Raw genomic sequence first — 18,644 nt, 5'->3', positions numbered from 1 at the left:
CAAAAGAAGAAGTGACCCAAATATTGACTGTGGTGGTGATTTAACCGGTGTGTACATGTCAAAACTTATCAAAGTGTACACTTTGCAGTTTATTGGCTGTCTACTGTATACGCAGTTTATGGTAACTCAATTACACCTCAGAAAAGCTGTTACCAAAAAAGAAAAAAAAAAGGTGAACTGAAGCTCCACCGCACCGTGATTTCTGTTTGTTAGGCTAGAGTTCCTCCTCGTTTACACCTCTACACCTCGGGATTTTGTGACACATCTCAACACTTGACCGACAAGGCCTCTTCCTGAGTCGGTGGACTGCGCCCTCCTGCTCCTAACCAGACGTTACGGGGCTGGTACAAGGTTGCATTCAGTTTCTTAAAAAAAGAAAAGAGAAAACATGACTTTACTCTTTCATACTAGTCGGGAATTATGTTCAGTCCTTAGTCACGCGGCGCCCCGGAGTCACTGCGTTGCGGTTCCCCAACCGTCATAAACTTGCTGTCGCGACCCGAGTGGGCGAACCCCCGCCGCAAGCTCTCCCCGGAGATGATGGCGCGGCGCTCGTGGGCCGTCCGGGGGCGGGGTCGAAAGCTCAGGCGTAGAGAGCCCGCCTCGTTCCGGGCCCCAAGCTGCCGGAACCGGAAATAGCGCCCGGCGCCGACAAGACTGCAGTAACTGCCATCGCGATGCCGAAGGGACCCAAGCAGCAGCCGCCGGAGCCCGAGTGGATCGGGGACGGAGAGACCACGAGCCCCACAGGTGAGGCTGGTAGGCGGGGAGGGAAGGAGATAGGCAAGAGAAGAAGAGAGAGACGTGTGTGCGTGTCTTAGGAGAGAGTCACGGGGCGCGAGACTGACCGGGCCGTGCGAGGGCTACTGCGCATGCGTTCAGTGGGGCCGGGAAGAGTTTGCCCTGGCAGGAGGGCTTTTGGGGTGCCGGCGAAAGTAGAGGTGCCGGGGTGTCACGCAGGAACTTCAGTAAGACTGGGAAAGAGACGAGGAAGAGCGTATGGTACCGAGGGAGAGATGGGGAGAACTGAGAAAGTCCTGATTTCTTCTCATTTGGACATCTTCCCCACCACACGGTATTCCACATCCGGCACTTACATATTGATATAAGTTGTGCCTCGACCTTCTCTCTCTCTCTCTCTCTCTCTCTCTCTCTCTCTCTCTCGTGCGCGCGCGCACACAAACACACACATTCTCACACTCACCCGTGGAAACCATCATCCCACCTGCTTCTTAAGAAAGGATGACTCCTTGCGCTCTTTCGTAAGACACCTTTCTGACTCAGCTGGAGCAAGAGCATAGACACTGGGTGTTGGAATGGAGGATTAAGGTTTACTTAAAAGCAGCGGATGTTTATGGAGCACCTGTTTTTAATTATGCAGTGTAAATGCTGTGCTTTGGGGAGGGGAGAAAAAAATACGAAGACATCCTACCAGGCTTGAAGGTACTTCAAGAGGGAGATAAAAATGAATACAAATAATTATAGTAGGTATACAGTGACTAATTTTACAGGCATTTATTGGATGCCTACTTTGTACCTGGTGCTGTGCAGAAGAACTGGAGGTGTAGGGATGAAAGATAAGCCTTGCCTATCGAGAAGGGGCAAGTCTAGTGGTGGGGACAGAGCATTAATCAGACAGAGGCTGACAGAGTGTGATGAATGTGTTGAGAATGCTATGGGACTAGAAAAGAGAGGGGCAACATCTATCAGATAGGGCGGGAGTGTCAGCAAAACCTCCCAGGAATATGTGATAGCCGAGTTCGTTCTTGAAGGATCAGTGTGAGTTAGCAAGGGGAAGAACATCCTAAGCAAGCAGAGGGCGCAGTTAGTGCAGAGGTAGAGGTGTCGTTGAGCCTGGCTGGTTCCCAGTATTGTGTGACTAGTGTGATGGGGTTGGAAAGACGTGTGGGAGACAGATAATGAAAGGTGTTATACACTACTCCAAGGAACTTAATCCTAAAAACATTAAGAAGGAGGACCCATTGAAGTGCATAAGGAATGGTTGGAGGGAGGGAGACCATTTAGGAGGCTCTGGTAATGAGCCAGGTGAGAAGTGGTAAGAGAGTAAGCCAGGGCATTGACTGGAACTGGGAACCAGCTAAATCAAGGGAGAAGAATTAAGGCTGATACTCACTTGAATACTGCAGCGGTTAGTAGGCTATTTATTGAAAGCAGTAGTGGGCTGTAGAGTGGGGAGCGGGAAGAGGTAAGGTCAGCTTTTGAATGCTGAGTTGGAGATTTCTGGGGAATTTTAAGAGGAGATGGCAAGGAGAGAGTTTGTTCGGTGGCTGTGGAGAGAGCTCTGGACTAGGAGTAAAGACGCAGGTGAGTGTAGTTGTACGGGGCATCCCCTAGAGAGTGTATGCAGATTGAAGCGAAAAGACGTAGAAGGTGGGAACCCAAAAGAACCTCAACAATTAAGGGAAGTAAGGTGGAGAAGGAGGCTGAGGAGATGAGACCGAGAAAGGATAGCAGCCAGAGAAACTAGAGGCAGACCAGCAGCAGCAGGATCCCTGACGCTAAGTAACAACAGGAAAGGAGAATTAAAAGGATGAGGAGGTAGGTAGCATGGAATGTTGCCAAGTAATCACGCAAAATAAGGACTACAAAGAAACCTTTTTGGGTTGAACAACTAAGGGGACAGTGACAACTCTGAGAAAAGTAGTATTCATTAGAAGATGACAGCTGAATCAGGTTGCAGTATATTCAAAAAGGAACGGGAGATGAGGAGGTGGAGCTAGCGTGGACTGCACTGAGACTCAATGAAGACGGGATAGAAACAGTAATTGGGGGAGAAGATTGTAAGGTTACGGAAAGTGCTTTACTTGGCTTTGAAATTAGGAGTCACTTCAGTGATGTACTTACTAAGGGGAGGAGCCATTAGAGGGGGAGATGTGGAGGATACAGCATAGCTTTAGCCACACTTAGCCTTTTCCTGTTCCTTGCTGATAATACTTTCTCACGCCTGAACCTGTGCACAGGCTTCTCTCCCTACGGTCAGGAGGTGTGGTTGTGTTAGTCCTTGGAGATACTTAGTGTCTAAGTCACTCTGTGTTGTTAGGGTGAGCTGATCATGTCATTCCTTCTCATGTACTGCAGTGGATCCTCCTTCTTAATGGCTTTAGGGTTAGACTCTGTGGAATAGCTTATAAAACCTTTCATTATCTTCTCCTGCACATCTTTTCAGTTCCATCACGCTAGTCACCCAATATGGGGATCAGATTTTGAAATGTGTTCAGGATGGAGGTCACAGATTAAGCAAAGACAGGCATAAGTGTGCCTGGGAGTTAACCAAGGAGCGGGGAGAAGCCAGTGTCCAGAACACGGGTATGGTTAGGGAAACAGAGATAGCAGACAAGATAGGATGCACCCTTTTAGTCTGTGAGGTCCTAAGTTATAGCGATTGTCCTTTATTATCTCCAGTTTTTGACACTGTAGATGCTCAGTATCTGAATAAATGATTACTATGGACTAGGTGGAAATCTGGTGTGAGAATACTCAGTGTGGTAGATAGCAGAAAGCCTTTGTTTTGGGGTTTTTTGGGGAAAAAAAACCCAAGTGATTGCAGGAGTGCTTTTGGATAGAATTGGGTAGCAGTGGGTGGATGGGATGGTTGGGAGACGAATGTGATAGTGGACAGGCCTGGGCGTGGAGGGAAGTCATGAGGCTGCTGGCTGCCTCCCAGTCTGATGTGGGAGGGAGTTAGACCTAGTCCCCTGCCTTCAGGGTAATGGGAATGGACAGAAAGGAGAAGCTGGAATTTGTTCAGTCAGTAAACTTTTACCGACTTCCCACTTTGCTTCCTGGGAACACGAGCTAAGTAGTCTCAGGTCGCTCTCTAGGATGAAGGACTGATGCCCAATTAAGTACAATCACAGCTAGTGACTTGTGCTAGAAGTGCTAGTGGAGCAGGTGCGGCATAGACCCAGGTTCTTGTTGACTTACTAGATGGCTGTTTCCGTGGCCTGCAGGTTCCAAAAATGACATATCCCCAACTGAATTCATATTTTTGTCCTACCTTTCTCCCACATGGGTGGTAGGGGTGGGGAGAGGGGTCCTTCTCTTCCAGTATATCCTGCGATAATCAATGGTACCACTAACCCAGCTAATTTTGCCAGCTAAAAACATTGCAGTCATCTCTGAATACTCTTACTTCTCACATCTGCCATCACCCTGTGGATTCTCCTTCTCTGCCTCCCACTGCTACCCTAGACCAGCCACCATTGTCTGTCTTGTTGCCAGTGTCTTGTGTCTGTGGCCAATGTCTAGGGAGCGGTAGTTGAGCTAGGAAAACAGTAAATAGGGTGGGGACCACTGAGAGCTTGGCAGGAGAGATCAGAGTGCTTTGGAATTTGCAAATCATCATTCACAATGTCTGCTTAACCTTCTAGACAAAGTGGTGAAGAAAGGGAAGAAGGACAGGAAGACCAAAAAGACGGTGAGGAGAGGGGACTGTGGGTGTTTCTGAGCAGAAGGTGGCCCTTTGAAGGCGGTGGTGGCCCAAGGGAGGGGAAGAGGTCTTGTCAGGAGAGGGAGCAAGGTGGGATGGAGTGGAAGGTCCCTGGGCTCGTGTGTGGTGGTGAAGGGCTTGGTTGGTTTCTGAGCCATGTTTACCTAGATCTTAACTCCCGTTATAGTTCTTCGAAGAGCTGGCAGTAGAAGACAGACAAGCTGGGGAAGAAAAGAAAGTGCTCAAGGAGAAGGAGCAGCAACAGCAGCAGCAGCAGCAGCAGGTACAGGTGTCAGGGGACCCACCACTACATGGAGGCATCCATGGGTCCGCCAGCCCCTCTGCAGCCCACACTGGTTCACTCAGCTGACGGGGAGCTCTCTCGGGAGCAGAGATACATCAGCGGCCTGGGCTTCATTCTCTCACTGTTTGGCTTTCAGCAGCAAAAAAAGAAGCGAGATGCTCGAAAAAGCCGTCGGAAAAAGGATGTGGATGATGACGGAGAGGAGAAGGAGCTCATGGAGCGTCTTAAGAAGCTCTCAGTGCCGGCCAGTGATGAGGAGGATGAGGGTAAATGTCCCGAGGGGAAATGGGCACCTGGAACTCTTTAGTCATGAAGAGTCAGGAGCTGCGTTCCTTGCTCGTGGAGTTGGATTAGATTAAGGAGCAGGACATCGTAATTCTCCTTTCCTGTCTCACCTTCTCCCCTTGTCATTTCAGTACCTGCCCCAGTACCCCGAGGAGGGAAGAAAACCAAGGTAAGCCATCTGTGTGGTAGACAGAGACCCCAGGGGTGCAGCCTTGACCATCCCGCTGACTTCTCTGGCCCTTTCATTCTCCAGGGTGGTAATGTTTTTGCAGCCCTGATTCAGGATCAGAGTGAGGAAGAAGAGGAGGAGGAAGAAAAACATCCTCCTAAGCCAGCCAAGCCAGAGAAAAATCGGATCAATAAGGTGATAGTGGTGGCTCTGCCAGTCACTCCCACCCCGTGTAGCACCTCTGGCCACAGTGTGGTAATTTCCCGGCTTCTTTTCTTACTTTTCAGCTAGCTCTTCTAGGCCAGTCTTGCTTACACTGTCAGAGTCAGTTTTTTAAAATACTCTTCATCACTCGGAAATTTACAGTGATCCTGTTGCTTTCAAACTCCAAATATAAAACAAAGGCCTTTGGGTCTTTGCCCTTCCACTTGGACCCCTCTGCAGGGTTACTTGGGACTTCTCCATGTATACCTTTCAGATTAGCGTGATCACATCTTGGCATCCAGCTTGACTGTGTGTTGAAACCTTTGTTCTTTATGCCTTCTCTTCCCTCTTTCTAGAGCACCTTCACTAAGCCCACATCCATTACCTCGTCTCGAGATGTGTCCTCTTGAGGAAACCCTCCAGTGCTAGGGCCATCTCACCCACGTGGCTCACTTGCCTGTGTCACAGTCCCTTAGCCGGAGACTAGGGTTTTGCTGGGTCTCATTTTCTCCCTGGCAGACTCAGTATAGTTAGACTATAGAAACGCTAGACCCCCTAGAAACGCTCGTTAAGCTACAATATAGTAAATTAATTTGTGTGTGTCTGTGTGTGTCTTCTCCAGGCTGTATCTCAGGAACAACAGCCAGGGCTCAAGGGCAAAAAGGGAAAGGAGGAGAAGTCAAAGGGGAAGGCCAAGGTGAGGGAGTATAGGCAGGAGGAGGGGCTGGGTCTCAGGAATTAGAGCATTTCATCAAACTTGCTGTCTTTTCCCCGGTAGCCTCAAAATAAATTTGCTGCTCTGGACAATGACGAGGAGGAGAATGAAGAGGAAATAACAAAAGAAGAGGAACCACCCAAGCAAGGGAAGGAGAAGGCCAAGAAGGCAGAGCAGGTTTGTATTTTGGTGTTGGGGGAAGGTGGGCTGAAGAACTAGGACTCTGTGGCCCTTGGGCAGGGGGCAGGATCTGGGGGTGCTCTTACTCTCCAGAGCAGGAGTTGGCAACTTTTTTTTTTTTTTTTTGTCCCTGCCACGTGGCTTGCGGGATCTTAGTTCCCCAACCAAGGATTGAACCCGGGCCCATGGCACTGAAACCGTGGAGTCCTAACCACTGGACCACCAGGGAAGTCCCAGGCAAACTTCTGTAAAGGGACACATAATAAATATTTTTGGCTTTGCAGGCCATATACAATCTCTGATGCATATTCTTCTTCTTTTCTATTTTTGGAAAAATTCCTTGAAAGTGTAAAAACCGTTCTTAGCTCAAGGGCCATCACTGGCAACTCCTGACCCAGAGAGGAAATGCTGCGGGCGTTAGCCTCAGTCAGTCTGAGCTCTGGCTTTTGCCACCACTCACTGTGTGACCTTGAGTACATTTTTCCATCTCCTTGGGTCTCAGTTTCCTCATCTGTGTGATCTAGTGATCTCTGAGCTCCCTCGTACTGTTAGCAGTTGCTAGTTCTGATTTTGCTGGATTTCTCAGTGACTGTATGCTGGGGCTTCTAGACCTTTCCCCTGCATGTTAATGTGTAGGCCACTGATACATGAGAAAAAGAACCTCATATGACACTCAATTACACTGTATTGGCAGTTACATAGTTACAGATACACGTACATTATTACATTTCATACATAAATACTCATACTGTTCCTGGTGGCAAAAATGGCTACAGAGCTGCAAGGAGAGCAGGGCGGGTATGAGAATGGGAGCGGATCCACCAGTGTATTTCAGGACCCTGGTGGAGAGAGACAGAGCTGACTGTGGAACTGGGGGTACGTGATGTGAAGTCTGAGTTCTAGAAGGGGTCCCTTGTTTTTACTATGCCCTGGTTCTCACAGGGCTCAGAGGAAGAAGGAGAGGAGGAGGAGGAGGAAGGGGAGTCCAAGGCTGATGGTCCCTTTGCTCACCTTAGCAAGAAGGAGAAGAAGAAGCTAAAGAAACAGGTAAAACCTTGGGTTCTTGGTGGTCAAAGGTGGGAGAACCTGATTTTTTTTTTTTTTCCTTAACGCTTCAAGTAGGGGACATGTGAATTAGGGGACAAGAAGGAGGGCTTTGGGTGCTCTGTCAGGTAGAACAATTGGAGTAAGGAAATAATTGCTCTCTGTGAGCCTTGTCTCGGTGTCTGGTGATGTGGGGCTGTATTGTGGTGATGGGAAAGTGGCAGGCAATAGCCTCAAATGTGATTTTTCCTTCCTTCTCAGATGGAGTATGAGCGCCAGGTGGCTTCATTAAAAGCAGCCAGTGCTGCTGAAAATGACTTCTCCGTGTCGCAAGCAGAGGTGTCTTCCCGCCAGGCCATGTTAGAAAACGCATCTGACATCAAGGTAAGGTCTGAGGGGGCCTCTCTACCAGCTTACCCAGGGACATGCCACTTCTCACCTTCCCCTGAGTGGCCACGGCAGCCTAGGAAGTGGGTATGAATGGGAAGTCCATTGGGAAGAAAGCTTGGAGCCGTTCTCTACACCTTGAGTTCTGCCAAGTTGAGTGAGAAGATAGAAGAGCCAGCATAAGGGTCCACCCTTGGAGGGAAGCAAGGCGGGACAGGCTGGCCGCGCTTAGGATTTGGAGACTCCAGTTAGAGGCAGTGGTTGGGGAAGGGGCCGGTGTGGTGAGAAGAGGGGGCTTCCCTGCAGAGAGAAAGCTGCAGCTGCTGTCTGGAAGGGAGAGTTCTCATGTGCTCGCTCCTTCCCTGACACCTGCAGCTGGAGAAGTTCAGCATCTCCGCCCACGGCAAGGAGCTGTTTGTCAACGCAGACCTGTACATTGTCGCCAGCCGCCGCTATGGGCTGGTGGGACCCAATGGGTGAGGAGAGGAGGGGCTGGAGCTGTGAGAGGGGCGGGGCTGGAAGGAGAAGAGACTTCTCTGAGGCAGCCTGGTCCTAAAAGCTCTCATCCCCCAGCAAGGGCAAGACCACTCTCCTCAAGCACATCGCCAACCGAGCCCTGAGCATCCCTCCCAACATCGACGTGCTGCTTTGTGAACAGGGTGAGGCCGCTGGTGGGAGAGGGGCTTGACGGGGAGGTGAAACCGAGGGGCCTGAGGGGGGCCGCCCTGGGGTATAGGAGCCAACCAAGAATAGAAGAAACCGTCGTTGTAGAGCTGGAAGGGTTATGTGGGGAGACTGGGGACTGGGAAATGGTGCTAAAGAAGGGGGAGAAGAGATGAGAGACTGGAGAGTATTTTGTTTGGAACAAGTACAAAGAGCTGGGCAGGGTCAGGCAAACCAGAAACAGCTATAGGGAAGAGGGAATAGGAGGCTTGGCCCTTGGGGCACCCTGACTTCTCCCCTGCCCCCAGAGGTGGTAGCCGATGAGACGCCGGCCGTGCAGGCTGTTCTCCGAGCCGACACCAAGCGCTTGAAGCTGTTGGAAGAGGAGCGGCAGCTTCAGGGACAGCTGGAGCAGGGCGATGACGCGGCTGCTGAGAGGCTCGAGAAGGTAGAGGAGATGGCGCAGGGGACACGGGCTAAGACTGGGGCTCCTGGGACCTCGCAGCATGTGTCCTCTTCTCCCTCCTCCCAGGTGTATGAGGAATTGCGGGCTACCGGGGCAGCAGCTGCAGAGGCCAAAGCCCGCCGGATCCTGGCCGGTCTGGGCTTTGACCCTGAGATGCAGAATCGACCCACACAGAAGTTCTCGGGGGGCTGGCGCATGCGCGTCTCCCTCGCCAGGTGGGCCCCCCCCTCACCACCCTCCCTTCCAGCCTCCGTCCACCAGGGCTCTTCCCCTTCTCCCCGTTCTTCCAGAGCCGTCTTCTCCCTCCCTTACTGTCTGCCTTGTCAGATTCAGGGTCTTTTCTCCCTACCTGGGAGTGTATTCTGTCTGTGTCTCCTGCCTGGGAACTGTCTAAGGAGAGGTTGGGAAGGAGTGTTCATGGTCTCAGGCTCCACTTACAGAGGCTTCTCTGGGTTCTCTGAGCAAGGGTCTTCTTCCCCCTGACTCTGCATTCTGCTGCCCTGCCCTCTAGGGCGCTATTCATGGAGCCCACGCTGCTGATGTTGGATGAGCCCACCAACCACCTGGACCTCAACGCTGTCATCTGGCTCAATAAGTGAGTAGCCCTTGATTACAGCCTTTGCATCGTTGGTTCGCATTCTGCCCTCGTTTCCTCTAGCTGGTCTCCACTCTGCCCTTGACACCTCTCACTCTAGCCCCCCCTCTTTCACTCCCTGCCCCCATTCTCTGTCTGCTTCCCCTGACTCCACCCTAACCTGGCCATTGTGACATTTCCACGCTCTTCTCTAAAACCCAGCTACCTCCAAGGCTGGCGGAAGACGCTGCTCATCGTCTCTCATGACCAGGGCTTCCTGGATGACGTCTGTACCGATATCATCCATCTTGATGCCCAGCGGCTCCATTACTACAGGGGCAATTACAGTAAGGAGGATCGTTTGCGGGCAAGGAAAGGGGTGGTTCCTGGAGAAAGGCCTGGGAGGGAGGGCCTGTAGGGTTGTGGTGATAATTCTGAGTCTTTCAGAATTCTAGACAACGACGCCTGCCCCCATCCTCCCCCGTCCTGCTGGGGAGAGGGACAACCATCGATGCCCATTCCCCTCTCTTGCCCCAGTGACCTTCAAGAAGATGTACCAGCAGAAACAGAAGGAACTGCTGAAGCAGTATGAGAAGCAGGAGAAAAAGCTGAAGGAGTTAAAGGCGGGCGGCAAGTCCACCAAGCAGGCGGTGAACACCTGGGTCTTCCTGGGAGGACTCGGGCCCTGCCTGCCTTTTGAGGCCTTCTGTAAAGGGTGCGGGTGTCTCCCTTTCCCCTTCTTCCCCAGGAAAAGCAAACAAAGGAAGCCCTGACTCGAAAGCAGCAGAAGTGCCGGAGGAAAAACCAGGATGAGGAGTCACAGGAGGCCCCTGAGCTCCTGAAGCGGCCCAGGGAGTACACCGTGCGCTTCACGTTCCCTGACCCACCGCCGCTCAGCCCTCCGGTGCTGGGCCTGCACGGTGAGCGGCCGCGGCCGTGCCTTCCCTCACACCAGGACATTCGGGGCACCCTTGGGGGACTCTGAAGAGAAAATAAAGTGCTTCTTTTCCTGGTCTCTCAGGTGTGACGTTTGGCTATGAGGGGCAGAAACCACTCTTTAAGAATCTGGATTTTGGCATTGACATGGACTCAAGGAGTGAGTTGGCAGGGGAGGCTCAGGAGCCCCGGGGAGAGTTTCTGGGGACCTCGCCTCTTTGACCTTTGTCTTCCTTCTGGCAGTCTGCATCGTGGGCCCTAACGGTGTGGGGAAGAGCACCCTGCTGCTGCTGCTGACAGGCAAGCTGACGCCGGTGAGTCCGGGAGCCAGGAAGGGGGACGGCGACGAGCGAGCGGAAGCGTGAGCACACAGCTGTTCCCCAGAGGCTGCAGTCGGGGGCCCCTCTGTGCCGTGGAGAGTTAAATACAGAACTTGTCATGGATGGTGCGCTTCCTTGAGAGGTGCTGTAGAGGAGGACGGTTTAGATCAGGCGGGGAGAAGAGCCAGGAGAAGTGGGGCCAGGCTAGGGGCATGCCTCCCCACCCCCCATGTGTTTCGGTTATGCAAGAAATACATGCCCATTGTAGAGTGGTTAGAAATTGCACAGGCCAGGGAATTCCCTGGTGGTCCAGTGGTTAGGACTCAGAGCTTTCATTGCCATGGACCCGGGTTCAGTCTCTGGTCCGTGAACTAAGATCCCTCAAGCTGTGCGGCACAGCTGGGAAAAAAAGGAAAGAAAAGAAGTTTCGTAAGCCAGAGCAAAATCCAGAGGTGACCAGTATTAATTTCAATGGATTGCTTTCTCCTTTTTTTCCTTTACAAGAGTGCATGTAACTTTTTTTAACGAAAGTGGCCTATCGTGTGAGTTGTTCTGTGGCCAGCTTTTTCCAGATCATGTACGTCAAGTGTTTTCCGTGCCAGGAATCCTACGGGTGCATTCACTTCGTATGCATCTACCGTAGCGTATTTGATGTCAGTCGTTTAGATTTTTCACTAAAGGACAAACCTGTAGTAAATAGTCTTATTATACCCGTTCATGAATTTAGTTTTCCTTAGGATAAATTCCCTAGAATTGTTTTGGGGACTTTTGCGGCGTTATGTAGTGCTTAGGTGGGTTGTAGCCATCTGTCTGCCCTCCAAGAAAGTGTTGAGAGGGCCCGTTGCCTCACACCCACAGAGAGTAGATCTTCAGAAAGGTGTTCGAGATCCTCCCACAAACTGTCTCTTAATCCCCATCTGAGGTGGAACCCTGAAAACATCTTGCTGGAAGGCAGGGGTGGGGACGGGGGTCCTTTACTTGTGGTCAGTCTGCTCCTGGTTCTGAATCTCTGCTTTCTGTCTCCCCCTCCTTCATTCTCCTCTTGCTTCTGATTTCCTGGGCCTGCCTTGGTCACGTTCAGGAGACGCCCGTGTTCCCTTTCTCATGCTGGCTTGTTCCAGCCCGGTTCTGGTGTTTAGCTCCCCTTCAGAAAAGTTGGGGTGTGGAGCTGCAGCTCCTCTCCCCTTCCCCTTCGCTCCCCCCTTGCTTTTTCCTTGCAGACTCGTGGGGAAATGAGGAAGAACCACCGGCTGGTAAGTGGCTTTGGGAATCAGGGAGTAAGAGGCTGACAGAGGAAGTATGACTTTGACCGACCACCTCCCTCTTCTCTCGGGCAGAAAATTGGCTTCTTCAACCAGCAGTATGCAGAGCAGCTGCGCATGGAGGAGACGCCCACCGAGTACTTGCAGCGGGGCTTCAACCTGCCCTACCAGGATGCCCGCAAGTGCCTGGGCCGCTTTGGCCTGGAGAGTCACGCCCACACCATCCAGATCTGCAAACTCTCTGGTACCAGGGGCCAGGGCAGGTGTCCCCGTCCTTAGCCTTCATACCTGCAGACTGTCCCTAGAGGCAGGAGGAAAGAGGAACTGGGACTTGGGGACCTCACCGCGTGTGCGCACGCGCGCACACACACATTCAGGGTTTACCTGCAGAAATGTCAGGTGGTGAAAGGTGTGGTGGATCTCCTTTCCCTTTGCTACAGGTGGGCAGAAAGCCCGAGTTGTGTTTGCAGAGCTGTCCTGTCGGGAGCCCGATGTCCTCATCTTGGTGAGTGAGCTGGACTGCAGGGCTGGGGCAAGGGTGACAGAAGGGAAAGGTAAGAGTCGTAACTCTCAGTCACGGGATGCCTCCTCCCCCATAGGACGAGCCCACCAATAACCTGGACATCGAGTCTATCGACGCTCTTGGGGAGGCCATCAACGAATACAAGGGTGGTGAGTCAGCTCAGGGCGCGCCCTCCTCCTCCCCGCCTTGGGGACCGGGCTGTGGTGTCTTTTGGCTGGGCGCCCTCCTCTCAGGTTCTGATCCCCCTCTTCCTCCTTCCTCCCTGCCCTCCATTCTCGCCATCTTTCTTCAAAGCTGTGATCGTCGTCAGCCATGATGCCCGACTTATCACAGAAACCAGCTGCCAGCTGTGGGTGGTGGAGGAGCAGAGTGTTAGCCAGATCGACGGCGACTTCGAAGACTACAAGCGGGAGGTGTTGGAGGCCCTGGGGGAAGTCATGGTCAGCCGGCCCCGAGAGTGAGCTTCCCTTCCTGGACATCCCCTCGTCTCCTCTCCACTCGGAAGTCTGCTCTGGTCTGCAGCTGGCGCAGTAGCTACTCGGGTACATGAAGGCGGAGTGTGGTCTTGATGTGACCAGGATACCGCTTCGATTGCTTCCTCTTCTCTGAAAGACTTGTCTGATTGCTCTCTTCAGATAACTGAGCTGGCCTTGTTCTTGAAATCCCTCCGTACAAGCAGAGGTGACCTTTGTTATGGGGTTCCATCCAGCCAAGCTCATGTGGCCAGTTATCTGAGACTCTGTCCTCAGAAGCCTGCGTCTGGTCCGCCTCAAAGCTTCAGGCCCAGCTGCTGCCCTGTTCTGTGAGTGGTGCTGCTTTTTTTGGTGGATTTAATGCTGACCTAACTGATACAAACAGCTGGTGCAGCTCAGAGCTGGAGGAGAGTTCTGAGGCCTGTGCTGTCACCCAGGATTTGGTGCCTGCAGTCTCTAGTCTGGTTGGGGACTTGGGGGCAGGAAAGGAATGCTGCTGAACTCGAATCACCCTTTACAAGGGGAAGAAATAAAGGAAAGGAGTTGCGCCGCCCTGTCACTGTTTGGAGATTTCATGGGAGCTGGAACTGTTCTTACTCTTGATTTGCTTTGTTCAGTTTACTAGCAGCAGTTAGTATCCTCTCTTCCCCACCAGTACAGGTGGGTCTAACTTGCAGTCTTACCGCACTTTAGGTGGTGCTCACTGTTTGAGGAGCCTCCCTCCCTTCCCACAGCCCTTCCGACAAGGACAAAGGAAAGTGAGTCATCCCTTCCAACTAGGACACTCGGGTTTCTCACTATCCAAGCTCCGCCCTGGTATCAGGGACCAGAGACCTGATCCTCCCAAAAGTTACTAAATCAGCCAACATGTACAGCACCGTGCAGTTTGCAAGAAGGGAAGAGACAAGGTCTGCCTTCATGAATAGTCTAGAGAAGACTTAGAAAGTAAGACATGAGTGTATAGCGTGATACAATTAATTGCCAGATGTGTGGTGCTCTAGATTCTAAGTTGCCTTGAGCTCATAGAAGAGAAAGATTATCTAGAACTTGATTATTTGGTGGGATCACTTGAGAGTGGACCTTGAAAAAGTAAGGATTTTTTTAAAAAATTATTTCTTTATTGTTGGCTGCGTTGGGTCTTTGTTGCTGCGCGCAGGCTTTCACTAGTTGCAGCGAGTGGGGCTACTCTTCGTTGTGGTGTGGAGGCTTCTCATTGCAGTGGCTTGTCTTGTTGCGGAGCACGGGCTCTAGGTGTGCAGGCTTCAGTAGTTGTGGCACATGGGCTCAGTAGTTGTGGCTCATGGGCTCTAGAGCGCAGGCTCAGTAGTTGTAGCACATGGGCTTAGGTGCTCCACAGCATGTGGGATCTTCCCAGACCAGGGCTTGAACTGGTGTCCCCTGCATTGGCAGGTAGATTCTTAACAACTGCACCACTAGGGAAGTCCCAGGATTTTAGTAGTGAGGAACAGGGAGCCATTTTTGGAACATAGGAAAAGAGCAGGTCTAAGGCAGATCTAAAGAAGAAAGAACTATTTGAGAGTTAATGAGAGAACATGGCTGGTGTGGCCACTTTTCTTATTAGAGTTAGATTGGAGAGATGGGTTTGGAAAGTAAAACCCAAGTGGCAAGTGGTTGGTTGGTGGTGATTTCAGGTAGTGATGGGCTTTAGAGACTTATGGGATGGGCCCCAGAACTTTCGCTGTGGGGATGAGCTAATAAATCCTGAATTAGGATACGAGAGAGAGGGATACAAGGCAAGGACAGATGGAAAGAGCCAGGTGTGGGAGTTGGAGAGAGGATGGTCAGATGTGTGCAGTTCCGGGGGAAATATGAAGAACCATTTAAGATTTCCTAAGTTGGGGTGTCTAATTTGGGGAAGTTATTTTCTGGCCAAATAATACTGGACCTCAATTATGAGTTTTACGCTAAAAGTGAAGGTTTGGTGTGAAGATGATTGAAGAGGTGCCGTTGGGTACATCTCCAAGTTAGATATAAAGGAACACCCCTTATGGAATTTGAGGGAAAAGCATCAGGGTCTTGTGCCAAGTAAGATGTTACATGTGAAAGTATTCTCCACAATTCCACAAAGTCGGTGTGTCGTAGAACAGTGGGAGCAGGCTTCAAGTCCACTACTAGTGGGGTGACCTTGGACTTAGCCTCTTGGTACCTGTTTCCTCATTTGTAACATGAAGGTGATAAAAAGCCCCTACCTCACAAGGTTATTAAGGGATTAAGTAATTATTTGTGAAGGGCTTTAATTTTTTTTTTTTTTTTTACTTTTGTTACATGTATTTCATGTACACTCTACACTTTGCACTTAAATTTTTCAGTTCAGTAGTCTAGATGAGTTGTTACACAAAATAGTTGGGAATGTTGTTTATAAAATGAACACCAACATTTTGCATTTTAAGTGTTTGGCCGCTGATTTCACTACAGATACTTCAGATGCTCCAAAATAACTTCCATCCATGGGCACAAGTTTTATTTCTTTCCTCAATATATATACTGTAATAATGCACTTTAAATATGGGCAAAAGAATTACACTTCTTCAAAAAGAGCAGCATAGAAATGGAACTCGAAAGGAAAAAATTACACATTTACACAGTAGTACAGTGTGTGGGTAACCCAAAGCCTGAAAAATGGAATTTAGTTAACAATTAAATATTTTTATTCATGACCTTTGTCACCTACAAATCATGCACTAATATGGTTCATAATGAGCACTGTAGAAGTGTTATAAAAAATTACTCTTCTCCACACCTTCCTAATGAGGAAACAGACTCAGAGACGCTGACGTGCCCATGGTCACCCAGCCTGGAAAGGAGAGTTCCTGGGATGGGGGCCCTAGTTTTCTGATGCCAGTGCCCTTGGCGTCCTCCCTCATCTGTAGAATATGGACAGGATGACCAAAGGATGAGTCCTTGAGGGGCATGAGAGCCAAGGCAGGACTGTGTTTTAGGAACATGTGAGAGACGTTTTAGGGAAGTCTGTCAGCACTACAGTGGGAAAGATGAAAGTCAGGAAGGAGCCCTGTGGCCATACACAACTCAGACGAGGCCTGGGAATGTGAGAAGTTGCCCTTGTGCTGCCGGTGCTGGTGCAGCAGCTGAGACGCTTGAACTGGTGGCTGCTCTAGGGCAGTGGTTCTCAGCATGTCCTAGACCAGCGGCAGCGGCATCACCTGGAGTTTGTTAGAAGTGCAAAGGTAGGAACTCAGTGGTGCCTTTGGAGCATGTCACAGGAAACATGGTGTTAGGAGAGAAAGGGTAGGGGTCACCTTTAGCTTGAGTGATTAGGGAAGACTTCTCAGAGGAAGTGACATTAATTAAAACCAAGGCCTGTAGGTGGAGAAGGAACCAACTAGATGGGTGAGAAAGAGCCTTCAGCAAGGCACCAGAATGTGCAGAGGCTCAGAAGCTGGAAAGAGCTTGACTTGGTCAGGACCATGGCTTGAGCTTAGAGCTTGAGCAGCGGCCAGGACGTGGGGTCTTATAAACGTTGATAGGGAGTTGGGATATGGTTCTAGGAGTAATAGAAGGCAGTGTGTACGCAGGAGTGTGAATTGACCTGGTTTTCATTTTCACAAAATTGCTCTGGCTGCTGGGTGAAGAGTGGTGGGTGGGAGGGAGACAGGAAGAGGAGATGCCAGGAGAGGCGAGCAGGAGGAGATATCCTCCTTCCTCTAAGAAAGGAAAGGAGATAATGTAGACTCAGATATTTTCAGGTGAAGAGAAGGGGAAATGGTGCTCACGTAGGATGGGGCTAACTTTCTCAGGAGATTTGGTGCCAGAGAAGGGAGAGGAGTTAGGAGTTGCCAGGCAGCAGTGAATGTTGAGTCAGTGCTAGTAATTTGTACTGGGCCAAGATGGTAGGATTTTCAACATTATATTTACTGCCTGGGAGCAGGAATGGGAGAAGTAGAATAATGGTGATTCAGAATTGGAGACTGCACTGGTGTGCTTGGGGAAGGGTTGACAGAAAAGTCAAAAGTTAATAGGTTATTTAGGGATGGGGGTGGAAATGGAATAAGAAAGGAAGAACAGACCAACTGAAGCAGTCGGGAGAGGTGTGCCTGCAAGGCTTGGTAAAGAAACAGAAATGGGTCAGTGGGTACAGTGAAATGGATGAGATGCCCAAACTGTCTCCCTGCCTAAAAAAAAAAGAAAATCTAAGTAACAGGTAATTTGGATTTTCATGGAAAATTTGAAAGAAAATGGCTGAACTCATTTTTAAATTAAAATAGAAAAAATTAAGCTCTCTGTAAAGATTCTTGTGGCCTGTTGCAGGAGGTGGAGGGAAGAAGGTGAGAAGCAGCAGTAGATGCAACCAGAAAGAAAGAAACACAAGTTAAAGAATTTTTTTTTTTTAATTATTTTTGGCTGCGTCGGGTCTTCGTTGCTGCGCTGGGCTTTCTCTAGTTGCGGCGAGCGGGGGCTACTCTTTGTTGCAGTGTGCAGGCTTCTCGTTGTGGTGGCTTCTCACTGCAGAGCCCAGGCTCTAGGCGCACAGGCTCAGTAGTTGTGGCTCGCGGGCTCTAGAGCGCAGGCTCCATAGTTGTGGTGCACGGGCTTAGTTGCTCCGCGACATGTGGGATCCTCCCAGACCAGGGCTCGAACCTGTGTCCCCTGCATTAGCAGGCGGATTCTTAACCACTGCGCCACCAGGGAAGCCCAAGTTAAAGAATTTTTAACTTTTTTTCACTTGAGTTGTGTACTTCATTGGTATTTCACCTCGTAGGTTGGCCCTTAGATTACATCTTTTCAGGACCTCTCCGAGTGTGAAGAGCAACAGTAGGCTGACTGAACACCCTCTTTCCAGAGAAGGGGCAGAAGGGAAGAAAAATTAGCACCACTGGCCTAAGTGTAGGTGGGGCTTGTGAGGTTTAGGAAGTTGCTCCCCTCTTGTGGCCAATCCTGGAAACAACAGCCAAGAAACGTGTTCTAGGGCCCTGTCTTTTCATTGTTTTCCAGATCAGCAGTCAGCAACACCTGGGAACTTGTTAGATATGCAAAACCTCGGAATTCATCCCAGACCTGCTGAATCAGAAAATTTGCTGAACCCCACCCCCAATCTCTTTTAAAAGCCCTTCAGATGATTCTGAGGAACGCTGCAACTTTGGTAACCACCATTCTCAACCTATACCCCAATATCCCTACCTCCCTTTCCCTCTCCCCCCAAAATGTAATCTCTTAATTTCTGATTACAAGAATAGTAGAGCTTCCTATTTAAAGTTAATCCTCTCCCTCCATGTTCTGGACTCTAAAACCTCCTGTCTCCCCAGGAATCTTTCTTTTTTTAAATATACTTTTTTTGGCCATGCTGCACAGTTTGCAGGATCTTAGTTCCCCAACTAAGGATCAAATCCGGGCCCCAGCAGTGAAAGTGCTGAGTCCTAACCACTGGATCACCAGGGAATTCCCACCGCTGGGAATCTTGTTCCATCAACTAGGCCCTCAATACCTGTCCTTAAGGTCTAAAAATTATCTTGATCCTACATCTTCTAGCAGCAGGCCTATTTCTCTCTACCCTGCAGAGCCCCTTTTTTGGGGGACAAGCAGGATCCACCTATTTTTCCTTCCTTCCCCAGAAACTGCTCTTGGATTTTTCCTTTTTCAGCCACTCTTCCCTACTCCTCCCTTCTGCCCACCCTCACATAAATCCCTTCCCTAAGCTACTCCACAGGGCTGT

General features: G+C 50.3%; 1 protein-coding gene across 3 annotated transcripts; it reads left to right on the top strand.

The window, feature by feature from the left end:
* The first annotated feature begins 601 nt into the window (after positions 1-601).
* Positions 602-16,965, top strand: ABCF1 (ATP binding cassette subfamily F member 1). 3 transcript variants are annotated; one of them, XM_033417084.2, is made up of 25 exons: positions 602-750; positions 4,392-4,438; positions 4,638-4,733; positions 4,894-5,020; positions 5,171-5,208; positions 5,293-5,403; positions 6,035-6,109; positions 6,191-6,304; positions 7,250-7,354; positions 7,613-7,735; positions 8,114-8,214; positions 8,312-8,397; positions 8,710-8,849; positions 8,934-9,082; positions 9,379-9,462; positions 9,664-9,788; positions 9,979-10,091; positions 10,190-10,361; positions 10,463-10,537; positions 10,621-10,691; positions 11,918-11,950; positions 12,035-12,203; positions 12,400-12,464; positions 12,559-12,631; positions 12,777-16,965. In XM_033417084.2, the coding sequence occupies exons 1-25, from the start codon at positions 678-680 to the stop codon at positions 12,941-12,943; spliced, it is 2,532 nt and encodes an 843-aa protein (XP_033272975.1). In that variant the 5' UTR covers positions 602-677; the 3' UTR covers positions 12,944-16,965. The 3 variants fall into 3 exon arrangements, with proteins under 3 accessions (XP_033272975.1, XP_033272974.1, XP_033272976.1); XM_033417083.2 differs by having other exon boundaries at positions 4,891-5,020; XM_033417085.2 differs by lacking the exon at positions 6,035-6,109 and having other exon boundaries at positions 4,891-5,020.
* The last annotated feature ends 1,679 nt before the right edge of the window (positions 16,966-18,644 follow it).

This window comes from Orcinus orca, chromosome 10, assembly GCF_937001465.1.
Source record: "Orcinus orca chromosome 10, mOrcOrc1.1, whole genome shotgun sequence".
Classification (NCBI taxonomy): Eukaryota; Metazoa; Chordata; class Mammalia; order Artiodactyla; family Delphinidae; genus Orcinus; species Orcinus orca.
The sequence above is the reverse complement of the archived record's forward strand: the minus strand, read 5'-3'. Positions and strand labels throughout refer to the sequence as shown.